This window comes from Corvus moneduloides, chromosome 6 (assembly GCF_009650955.1).
Source record: "Corvus moneduloides isolate bCorMon1 chromosome 6, bCorMon1.pri, whole genome shotgun sequence".
Lineage (NCBI taxonomy): Eukaryota > Metazoa > Chordata > Aves > Passeriformes > Corvidae > Corvus > Corvus moneduloides.
The window spans coordinates 38,639,735-38,651,496 of record NC_045481.1 but is presented as its reverse complement, the minus strand read 5'-3'; the positions used below and the strand labels follow the sequence as shown (position 1 = coordinate 38,651,496).

At 57.5% G+C, this 11,762-nt stretch overlaps 1 protein-coding gene across 8 annotated transcripts; it reads left to right on the top strand.

Annotated features, from left to right (window-relative positions):
* The first annotated feature begins 2,046 nt into the window (after window positions 1-2,046).
* Window positions 2,047-11,333, top strand: CHST1 (carbohydrate sulfotransferase 1). Of its 8 annotated transcripts, none has more exons than XM_032111097.1 (2): window positions 2,047-2,207; window positions 9,327-11,333. In XM_032111097.1, exon 2 carries the CDS (start codon window positions 9,371-9,373, stop codon window positions 10,628-10,630), a length of 1,260 nt encoding a protein of 419 aa, XP_031966988.1. In that variant the 5' UTR covers window positions 2,047-2,207; window positions 9,327-9,370; the 3' UTR covers window positions 10,631-11,333. The 8 variants fall into 8 exon arrangements, with proteins under 8 accessions (XP_031966988.1, XP_031966989.1, XP_031966986.1 ...); XM_032111098.1 differs by having other exon boundaries at window positions 2,101-2,207; window positions 9,321-11,333; XM_032111095.1 differs by having other exon boundaries at window positions 2,105-2,207; window positions 8,175-11,333.
* The last annotated feature ends 429 nt before the right edge of the window (window positions 11,334-11,762 follow it).

The following is an 11,762-nucleotide window of genomic DNA, read 5'->3' as shown; positions in this document are numbered from 1 at the left end:
GAGGTGCCAGGTAAGAGGGAGCACAGGTCAGGTGCATGCCATGGGCACCTGGAGCTGTCGAAGGCCTGTAAGCCCCACGGGGGTGGCACTCAGGGCCATTGCACAGGCACTGTGGGCTCACAGGTACAAGGTGGGCTGCACCATGGCAGATGATTCAGCAGGAAGGGGATGGCCTGAGCCAGCACATCACCTGAGAAGCACCAGCAACACAAACCCCAGGGCCACCAGCTTGTTTCCAGCAACAGCTGGTGGCATGGCTCTTTCCCAGCTCTATGAAGAGTCAGACAGGCAGGGGCCTCAGTCCTTGTCCTTTGCAAGGTGTAGGAAAACAAGCAAGAAAACGAGTGGCTTCAGGGCTTTCTCACTCAAAACAGGGATACACCAATGCAATAGCACCATATAACGAATGCTACAATGGGGAGCTGTTGCTATGGTGAGGGAAATAATATTTAAGCACCAACTGTTTATAAATATAAAATCCCTACAAAGTTTTCTAAAATTAGATTAAGGGGGCTAGGGCTGTCAGGATATTGTAAAAAAACTTGAGAAATACCAGTATTTTTGGACACGCAAGATCTGGGTGCTCCTGAAACAGCAAATGTAAGTCCAAAATGCTAAACAACAAACGTGACGATCTGCTGTTGTGCTTCCCGAATTTTAAAGGCAATCTCATAGCTCTGAACTCACTGTCGCAGCCTGGCAGGCCTCTGAAAGTGGAGGTGAGACCAGTGTTCCCAGGGATTTATTCTTCTCTTGACACAAGTGCAGCGCAGAGACCTGGGCCCCACTGCTACTTGTTGCCTGCTCTCTGCCAGGTGCAGCTCCGAGCCGCTGCTGAGCATGCTGGTGCTGCGATCCCACAGTTACATGTTGCAAATCCTAGAGCCAGAGGTAAAGATTTGGAAATCCCTGAGCTGGAGAGGCAGCTTCTTGCAGAGCTCAGGGGTTTTTCAGGAGATAGATGTTGCTCGCATGGATGTAAGAAGAAAACTGCTGTGCCCAGTGCCAAGGCAGCTCCAAACACGCCCCAAATGAAATAGGGATATAAAAAATGAATATCCATTGTAGCATCTCCAGAATCATAACCTATCTTCTGCTGGCAGCTGCCATTTCAGTAGAGCTGCAGTTAAGCTGCTAAAAATGCAGTTTAGTTGGCAAGCGCTGGGCAAAAGGGAAACATTCAAAGTTGCCAAAAGTAAATGTCTGACCTGTTTCTAGGGGTCAAACAGAAGCAGAAGGAGGAATGTGACTGTCAGGGCACAGCTACTTCAGCTGCTGTGACACACTCGCATGCTTCTTTTCCTCTGTCCTGTCCCACCTTCCAAGGTGAGATGGATGGTGGGAAGGTGCTGTCACCTGCCACTATTTTGGCGTTGTCACCACTGAGAACGGTTTTGGACCCTGCCGGTGGCGGTGAGCCCTGGCTTAGGCGGCACACGGAGGATTCCTGGCGCTGGAGAACCAGTCCCCATGACAATATTGGTTTTGATGAGCAAAGGTCACCGGAAAACGAGGGAATGAACGTGCACCATCATTGCTACCAAGTCCAGCAGGGCCCGAGGGGCTGCTGGTGCCCCAGGAGCGGGGTGCGAGGAGAGTGTGAGCTACCCGCTGTCCCGCGTCCAGCCGGTCCGCAGGGATCCCCGTGCTCCTACCAGCACCCGGCCTGGGGAACACATCTCACGGGGGAAGCCTCACCGGGCCCCCCTCCCACCCCCGCGACGGGAGGGGCTCTGCCCGCTCCGGCCGGGCGCCTCGGGGAGGTAAAGAAGGAAACGGGGAGTTTCCTGCTCGGCAAAGCCGGGGAGCCCGGCGGCCGGGCTGGGTGAGCGGGCGGCGCGGAGGCTCTGCCGGAGCCGATGCCGGTGCCTGGCGCTGCGCTGCGTGCGCCCGTGCGCGCTGCCGGGCGGAGGGAGGAAGGGAGGGAAGGAGGGAGGGGAGCGGCGCAGCCCCCTCGGCGCCCGCCCGCCCCTCTCCCGGCGCGGCGCGGAGGGCGTGGAGAGGCGGCCCCGCTCGGCGGGTGCCCGCGGGCGGGCAGGGCAGGGCAGGGCGGCAGCGCGGGCAGGGATGAGTCCCCGCAGCGCCGCCCGCTGAGCTCCGCCGGCTGCCGCCCCCGGGCCGGGCCGGGCTGGGCCGGGCTCGGCGTCCCCCGCCCCAGGAGCCGCGGCCAGGGATGCGGGGGACAGCCCGCCGGGGCGTTCCGCCAGGTAAGGGGCGCCGGGAGTGGGGGGAGAGCGGCGCAGATCGGCGGGGGTGCTCGGGGGCGGCGGGCTGGGGCTCTCTCGTAACCCTTTCCGCGCCACCAACTTTCCAAGGCAGCGAGACGTCGCCCGCAGCGGGAAGGACTTTTCCGGCTGGTGCCCAGCCCGGCTGCGGCGGGACCACGGCCCGGGCGGCGAGCGCCCAGGGGGAGCCGCCGCCCGGGGCTTCCTTAGCGGCGGGGCACAGCAGCCCTGGCCCCAGACCCCCGCGGGAACGAGCTGCCGCGAAACTTGGGCTGCTGTTGGGCAAGGAGCTGCCTCCTGGAGCAAGTGAGTAAGTCCCCGGTGGCACAGGGAGGCCAGATGCCCTGCCCGGCCGTGTAGCCGCGCCGGCCGGCGGAGCGAATGCCCCGGTTTGCTGTCAGACCTCCAGGCGGTCTGAGAAACCTGCCGTGAGGGCGCAGGCTGACGAGGAGACCTCGCAGAGTGGGGTGCAAGCACGCCATAGCATGAAGCAGTCCTCTGGGAAAGCTGTGCGGTTCGAGATCTGGGCTCTCGACGCGGCCGTAGGTTGGGGACATTGCAAAAAGAGTGTTTTGAGGTGATGAATGAGCGCGTTCTTCCCAAGAGAGCCTTCCAGCTCCTGCCAGGGAGTGCTCTGGGAGTGAGCAGGCACCAGCAGGCTGGTGGATGGCTCAGGGGAAGGTGGAGAGCACAAAAAGCCACTGTATTTGCTTTAGCGAGGTGTTTGCATCCTCGGGAAGAGGCAGATGCAGTTCAGCAGATGAGGGATAAACAGGCACAGGTGGATGTTGCGATAAGAAAACTCTGGGACTGGCTGGGGTTGGCATTACTTGATAGTGATTAATTAACTGGAAAGGTGAATGCTGTGTGCCAATAGGAAAGAGACGGATTCCCCGTTTCAATTCCTGTGATTGTTTAAGTGCTGGTCAAAGTGGGTTGTAATCTTCTGGTGTTAAAGGATTTTTCGGTCCCTCTGAAATGCAGAGGGAATGGACAGAGATAGGGGAACAGGGGACGTGCCAGGGTGGCTTTGAGCACAGGAGTCTTGTGCCTTATCATAAGAAAAGTGCTCCAGGAGGTGGTGAATGCAAGAGCAGAACGAGTTTGGGGGCACGAAGCACCTCCTCTCGGCACACGGTGAGGCACCTGAGGAAGGTGGCGGGCACGAGTCCCCAGCTGGCATTTGAAGCTGTGACTGTAGGGAAGCTCTAGTGCTGTACGGCTGAAGAGGAGGCAAGGCTGAAGATTCATTCCCACCGTGTCAGGATCTCATGTTGGTGGGGCTTGCTGAGGGGGGCGAGGGACTTGGGGACAGAGGCCAGCCCTGCTCACATGTCTGTGGTGGTGCCCAAAGTCAAGTAGTGCTGGTGGTGAGGGGACAGGGGACAGCTCGGCGCTGCTTTTCCTTAGTGGTCTCTCTTTCCCCTGGCGAGCGGTGGCTGCCCAGGCTGGGTGGCCCACAGGCGTGGTTGGTGTCTGCCAGCCTTTGCAGAACCAACAGCGTGACTAAGCCACTGCGACCAAGTGGGATGCTTGCACCCCACCAGAAGCCTGTCTTCCCTGCCTCAGTGGCTACAGCATTGTTTTGTGGGATAAACTCTTTGCTCAGTGGGAGAGCGCTGGGAAGTGGCAGAGCCTTTGCCAGTGGGTCACTGACTGAGAGTTGGTTCACAAGCCTGCGACTTAACTTTTGTGCCTGAGTGGAGAGGTGGGGAGGAGCGGGGCTGCTGGCTGGGCAGGGAGGCACTGCAGAGTGCTGGCTGCCACTTGTCCCCTCCAGCAGCCCTCAACAAGCTGTACTGCCCTGGGGAAGGCGTGCAGGGGTGTTACTTGCTGGGCAGGGGACAGAGGCGCAGGTGCAGGGCTGAGCAGGCGCTGAAGTTGGTGCTAAGAATTCCCTGGGTGACTATGCATGCATGAGTCTCTGGGCGGGGGAAGGGAATGGGGGGAAGAGGGGTTGTCTGCCATGAGTCACATTTTGGGATGTGTCCCTTGGTGAGCCTGCTGCAGTCTCACTTGTGTCAGGAGAGGGGTTTTGCCTTACAGCTCCTGGCCTTGTGCAGGGTGTGCCGTGTGCTCCTCTGTGCCGGTGTGCGGGTGCCCGGCATGCGGGCAGGCAGCCCTGCCCAATCCCAGAGCCATCTGCCTGTCTTCCTGGCACCGAGACCCCGGCACTTCTCAGGCGATCACTGCTCACAGTTGTGTTTTCCAGCTGGTCCCAAAGTCCTGAGTCACTCTGCCGTTTCCATGGAAACAGCTTTGCTGGCGGGAATCAGTTTTGGGGGTAGAGGGTGCCGGTAGCTGGACTGGCACCAGGCAGGTCTGCGGGAAGGACTGGCGGGGCACAGACACTCCTCCAGTGCATCATCCTTGTGCCAGGGTTTCTACCAAGGCTGGAGCAGGCACCTGTGTTACACAGACCCTCACACCTTCTTCCACTCCCTTTTCCCTTCCTCCCTGCCATGGGGAAGCAGAGGTTTCCCTGGCAGTGGCAAGGGAGCTCAGGATGAGCCCAGCCAGGCTGAGGGTACAACTTCTGGGGAGCTGTTGAGAGAGGGGGACAGCCTGGAAGGCACTCAAAAAGAGCAGGTTTTTTTGACTGCCCTGTGAGAGAGCCTTGGGGACAGTAATGACAGTACCAGTAACTGCAAGGGCTCCTGCCTAAAGCTGCCTGAGTTGCCTGAACACGGCCACATCCAGGGAGCAAGGGAACCTGCAAGGAAGGCTTGGGGCAGGCGTCAGGGCAGCTGTCCTTGTGGAGATGCTGTGAGAGCCCCCCCACGAGGATGAGAGTGCCACACTGCCGTGAGGCTCTGCCCTGCATAACACCTGGCTGCTTTTGGAGGGGAGAAGACCTGTGAGTTGTACTGACCCCTGCAACTTCCCTGCAGACTTCCAGCCTGCCTGGCAGCACCTGAACTCAGCTGCCAGTGCAGCCTTCAGTGCCACGGCCTGGCTGCATGGCTCCAAAAGCAGGTCATTCCCATCAAACCTAGGAAGACCATCCCCAAAACAGGAGCCCCCGGTCTGCTGCACAGTGGCTGGCCGGCCGAATTCGCTGCTGCCCGCACCGGTGACTCACAGATGCCATTCAGCTTAATTCATCACCTCGATCTCCCCAGCGCTCCTGGGCTGTCTTGCTGGCTTCTCGCCTGCCCATCTCCCTCGGAGCAGTGCTGGGAGTCAGTGGAGGAGGAGGAGGAAGAGGAAGGCAGGTGATTACGCATCTGCTGCTGTTGGCAGGTGCACAGGGTGGGGGAGGTTGCACTGCCTGCGTCCATCCTCTCCCTTCCTCCAGGCTCAAGGCTGCGGGAAGTGGAGCAGGGGAGAGGAAAGGCTCAGCACCTTCCTCTTCTCACAGACAATGCTCCTGTCCCTGTGCCAGGCACTGGCTGGCCTCCTGCTGCACTTAGAGCTGGTTGCCGGATGCTGTGTATCCCTTGTGGATAGCCTGGTCCCAATGCGACTGCAGGCAGCTGGACAGAAATGCAGGCAAGGCAGCAGAGTGCAGTCTGGCATGCTGTGACCACAAGGGGGTTTGGGTTGGGAAAGGGGCAGTGGTGGCCCCAGCACAGTGCTAAAAGAGCCCAAAAGGGGCCTTCTGGCAGGCTCCTTGCAGCACCAGCAGTGCCAGGGGCTGGAAGGTGTGAGCGAGGTACCCCCACCCCGTGCTCCATCTCATAGTCCCAGCTGCTTGGAGGGACACCCTGATCTCAGCTCCCACCCTTGGGCTCCATTTGCTCATCCTCTTTGGTGGAGCTGAGCTGGAGACAGAGCAGAGGGTGATTTCGACTGAGAACACTTCTAGCACAGAAACATCTACGAGGCCAGCGTTTCGGATGACTCCCATGGTCTGGGGCTGAGGAGCCAAAACCATCCATGCCTCACACGGGACTCTCAGATGCAGCCCCACGTGGGCACAGCCCTCTCTCGGGCTGCTGTCCGTACTGAAGGCCCTGGGTATCAGAGCCTGAAGAGAAACAGGCTGATTTCAGAACAAGGTTCCTCGGGGCAGGAATGGGAGTGCGAGCGGCTGTCCTGCTGTGCCTGTGTGCATCCTGCAACATCCTCCTGGGGCACGTTGTCTGAAGCCACTGCTCAGCCTGCCCGCCCCGAGCTGTGTGGAGCCCGGACAGCTCCTCCTTGGCAGGTGTTTGCACCAGCCTGGCTCTGTCTGACAGATGAACAAGAGGCAGTGGGAGTAAAAGTGATCCTCAGTTGTTCTGGCAGCTCCCAGGTGTCATGTGCTTCTGCTGCCCCGGGAGCTCCTCCAGAGCACCCAGCTGCCAGTTGCCACTGTTCCTGGAGCCCAGGGCCGGATTGAGCAGGAGCTGCAGCCCCTCAGGGACAAGCAGTGATGGGAGGAGGCAGGAGAGCCAGCCGGGAGGTGAGAGTAGGCTCTGGCTGGCTTTAAAGGCCACAGATGAGACATCAGGGAGGGAGGCCTTCTCCCAAAACCTTCCCCTCCCTGGCTGCAGCTCAGCAGATGGGCAGGGCACACACCAAGGGTGTCAAGGCGCAGCCAAGGCTGTGGTTTAGCACTTGCTCAGTCAAGGAGGTGAATCAACACCCCGTTTTTCCCCTCCGCCACTTGGGACATTGCAAAGGGGAATGGGTTAGTGTGGGTGGAGAACCTGAAATGCTCACAGCCAGTGAGTGAGCTGGTGGGAATTGGGACCAAGAAGGCATCTGGTCTCTGGTTTGCCTTTTTTGGGGAGCCGGCCGCAGGTTTCTGCTACAACCAGGACAATCTGAGTCATATCTGCTCCGGCATCCATCAGCAATGAAGCAAAGAGTAGGAGTTGAGGTTGTGTGAGGGATGCAGTGTGGTTGGCCATCACTAGAGAGCAGGAAAGCATTCCCACTGCAGCATGCAGTAGACACCTGGGCCAGGGGATGCCAGCAGGAACTCTCCTGCCCTGTTCTGCCTTAGCAGACCAGGAAAAACACTTTATCCAAGGGATGGAATATCCAATGTGGACACTGAGTCTAGGTTTCCCCTTTGCAGGGTGGGTAACCCCAATCCAGCAGCAGCAATAACCAAGCATCTGTGACTTTGGTCCTCCAGCCATGTGCCACAGTCTTGGGCAGGCAGCAGTCCAGGTGAAAGCAACCTGTATTCAAAGCATCATTTTGGGTCTAAAGCACAGCTCTTAGTGCACAGATACAGGAAGCGCTGGCAGGGGGTTGCCTGCAGCAGCTGTGCCAGACCCCCTGTCCTGGGATCCTGCTCTAAACCCCTGCTCCCAGTGAGAGGTCTCTGCAGTTGATAGTTCCTGAAGCTTCCTGCCTTCACAAATCAGCTGGAGCAGTTAGTAAATAATAAAGATATTAATTAAAAACAAGCTGGTTTTTACTCACCTGCAGGTCTGAGCTGCCCTCCTGGTGTCACTTGCTGGGTGACAGGGTCTCCCTGGGGAGTGGAACACATTGAGGATATGGGAACAACACACCATGCCAGCTGCTATGGGCTCTGCCGGGACCACACACCAGGAGCATTGCACTGTCCCAAGCCCATCAGGGATTTCAGTGTGCTCTGGGTTACAGCGGCTCTCACATGCTGAAATCCATTGCTGGCCCACTGGTCTTCCTTGGAGACCTCGTCCAAGCAACAACAGCAGTGGCTCTGACAGTCCCACCCACAGTGACCATGTGCTGGGGCTGAGCAGGGGACCAGGCACTCACCATGAGCTTGGGGCCAGCACGTTGTTCTCCCTGGGGACCCACAGAGAGCAGGGAAGAGGAAGCAATGGCAGTGATGATACAGTGGGCTCTGCGGGATGAGGAGCAGAGGTACTTGGGTCTGTCCCCTTGGTTTGCCTGAGGTGGATGGGCAGGTGAATGTACCACACTACGGGAGGGGAGACATGGAAGGAAGATGGGCAAGGGAAAGTGGGTGCAGGGGTGCTTCAAAACCATTGCTAATACTGGTGTGTCTCCCACACACAGGTGGTTTAGCTTGTTTGGAGTTTCTGGAACGCATCTTCTTTGTGCTGCCTCCCAGCCCCACCAACCCCCTGGGAGCAGTAGTATGTGGATGTGAAATACCTGTGCTTTGGAGAGCAGCTGGCAGTTGGTCAGTGAACAGGGGGGATATTGCAGCACCACCAGAGTTACATCCCCTCCCAGCAATGTGGCAGCTCCCCAGGCATGACGGGTACCCCCCCACATGGTCCCTGAGCATCCCATCCAAGGGTCCTGCTCAGTTTCACCTACCCTTGCCCATGTGTGGGCAGCAGCAAGGCAGGGCTAGCACCACTGAAATGGTCCTGTGCAACTACAGCCCCACTCTTCCCTGCATCCATTCCTGTTGCCAAGGGCTTCTGCTGCTGCCTTGTTGGCAGTAGAGTATGGAGGAGATGCAGACTCTCATGCTTCCTCCTTTGTAGTATTGTTTTTCCCCTCTGGTGCTCGGAATAGGAGAGCCCTGAATACCAGAGTGGAGCAGGATCTTACCAGTCCCACAAGCTCATTGCTGAGGGCACAGCTCTGGCTGCACTCATGCCCAGAGGCTGACAGCCTGAGCTGGCTGTTGGACCTCTGTGCAAAGAGGTGTGCAGCTCCAGGAGAGACATTGCTGCTGTCCCAAGCAGGAGGTTGCTGGCCTGGATGGGCCATGCCTTATCCTGACAACTGGACAGAAAGGATGGAGACAAGATAGCACCATCCCCTGACCTTTCCCTGCCACAGCTCCTGCACTGGGGTCAAAGGCACTGGCTGGTGGGGTGACAAGTGACTCACAAGGCAGCTGGGGAAGAGGGTTTGCAGCAGCTGGATGGAGACACACGGACAGTGTCATCTCCAGGTCCTAACATCCCCCTGCCTGGGCTGCAGGGCATGAGGTGAGCCATGGAGCACAGGATTTATGTACACCCCCAGCCTGGAAGGAACAGGACTGAAGTCCTGGCTGGACATGTTTCTCCAGGCTTGCCAGCCTCTGCCTGTTATTTTTCTTGTCTGAAACAGGGCTCTGCAGTGTGTGACTGGGATTCACATGGTCATGACTGATGGACATACATTGGGAGGGCATTTGTTGGTACCTGCATCTGCTGGGTACTTGGCAGTCCATGCTCAACCTGTGACTTCTCTGTTGAGTTGCAGACACCAAGACGACCTGCGAAGAAGCTCCATGAAGGTGACCAGCCATGCAATGTTCCTGGAAGGCTGTACTCCTCCTAGCCTTGGCATCCATCGCAATCCAGTACACAGCAATCCGGACCTTCACTGCCAAGTCCTTCCACAGCTGCCCCATCCCTAATCCTGTGAACTGCAGCCTGAGCCAGGACACTGATGTGGTCGACAGGCTGTGCGATGAGAATCCCACTTTCCCGTACAACCTCTCCAGGAAGACGCACGTTCTCATCCTCGCCACCACCCGCAGCGGCTCCTCATTTGTTGGGCAGCTGTTCAACCAGCACTTCGATGTCTTCTATTTATTTGAGCCCCTCTACCATGTCCAGTACACCCTGATCCCAAAGCTGACCCAGAGCAAGACTACGACAGACAGGCGGGTCATGCTGGGGGCCAGCCGAGACCTGCTGAGGAGCCTGTATGACTGCGACCTCTACTTCCTGGAGAACTACATCAAGCCCCAGCCTGTCAACCACACCACTGACCGCCTCTTCCGCAGGGGAGCCAGCAAGGCCCTGTGCTCGCCACCTGTATGTGAGTCCCTGGGAGCTGTGGATCTCCACTTGGAGGAAGGAGACTGCGTGAAGAAATGTGGGAGCTTGAACCTGACGCTGGCCACTGAGTCCTGCAGAGAGCACGGCCACGTGGCCATCAAAACCGTACGGGTGCCCGAGGTCAGTGACCTCCGGGCCCTGGTGGAGGACCCACGGCTGAACTTGAAGGTCATCCAGCTGGTGAGGGACCCCCGGGGGATCCTGGCATCCCGGAGTGAGACCTTCCGAGATACCTACAGGCTGTGGAGGATCTGGGATGGCACTGGCAGGAAGCCGTACAACCTGGATGTGACCCAGCTCACCACAGTGTGCGAGGACTTCTGGAACTCTGTGTCCACCGGCCTCAACCGGCCGCCGTGGCTCAAGGGCAAGTACATGCTGGTGCGGTACGAAGACCTGGCCAGGAACCCCATGAAAAAGACTGAGGAGATCTACGATTTCCTGGGCATCCCCATGGACAGCAACGTCGAACGCTGGATACAGAACAACACCCGAGGAGACAGGTCCTCCTCCAAACACAAGTACGGGACGGTGCGCAACTCTGCAGCGACGGCGGAGAAGTGGCGCTTCCGTCTGTCCTACGAGATTGTGGCGTTCACCCAGCACGCCTGCCAGCAGGTGCTGGCGCAGCTCGGCTACAAAACTGCTGGCTCCGAGGAGGAGCTGAAGAACCTCTCCATCAGCCTGGTGGAGGAGAGAGACTTCCTGCCCTTCTCCTAAGGCAGCCCCAACGAGCCTGGTTTTGATGCGGACTGTTTCTAACTGATGCCTTATTTTATTTTCTTTCATTTTGTTTCCCCCCTCTCTCTCTCTCGTCTTTTTCTCTCCAAAATTTGCACTAAACCTTGAGCAGGAATCTCAATGGCCGAGTCCAGGGGAAGTGACTGCTGCCCCTCAATACATTTTGGATGCCAGGAGGAGTTGGGCCTCCCAAGCAAGAGCTAGAACTCTGGATGGGTAACAATGTTTACAAACCACACAAAATGTATAAAGCAACCTTCAAGCTTTCCAAACCGAAGGGTATCTGGGGTACTGTACTTTTGCACTGTTTACTTTTACAATGTAAGAGGTAAATATAAATATAATTTATGAATGGTGTCATCCCCTCCAGAATAACTCCCTCTGCCCCCAATGAGCAGGTTAAACTGGAAGCTGAAAGTGGAACAACCTCTTTGTTTTTGATCTCAGTGTGACATGTCTGTCTGTTTAAGTCCTGTTATTGGGCTGGGCAGTTGGTCAGCTGCTCCTACATGGTTGTTTGGTAACACCTGTGATAGTTCTTTGTGCCAAAAACCCACAAAAGGAAAAAAAAAAGGGAAAAAAGTGATTGGGTGGTTTGGTAAAAGCCCAACACATTTAATGCTTTATTTCTGTGTTTTCTGTAAATAAAAGTGCAATAAAACTGACCTGGGGGTGAACTTCACCTGAAAGACCTCAGCGAGTATACTGGGGTGGATGCACCACCAGGCAAAGGGCAGCATCTCCTGGTCTGCCTGACTCCTGCGAGGCTGGGAGCGGGTGGGGTAAGGCTGGGGGGGCAGACACCACAGCCCCCAAGGCGGGGGGAGCTGCAGCCACCTCCTCGGGCATGTGCATGTTTGCCTCTGAAGTGTGTCAAAATGTAGGCAGTTAAGGCAAAAGCAAGAACCCGTGGCTATTTACTGGCCTGAAAGCTTGTTGGTCTGCATGGGGGCATAGGACTTGCTGAAGTGCCTGACTCCAGAGTGCTAATGGCACCAGCACAGTGAACCCAGCTCCATCAGGCTGCCCCCGCCCATGTCTGACAGTGCTGGTGCCAGAGCATTGGCATCCCCTGTCCTGGAGGCCAGGGGAAGTGCTCTGGTGCAGGTGA

Coding starts and splice junctions, on each gene's coding strand:
- CHST1 (XM_032111097.1), top strand. CDS start 9,371: ATGCAATGTTCCTGGAAGGCTGTACTCCTCCTAGCCTTGGCATCCATC.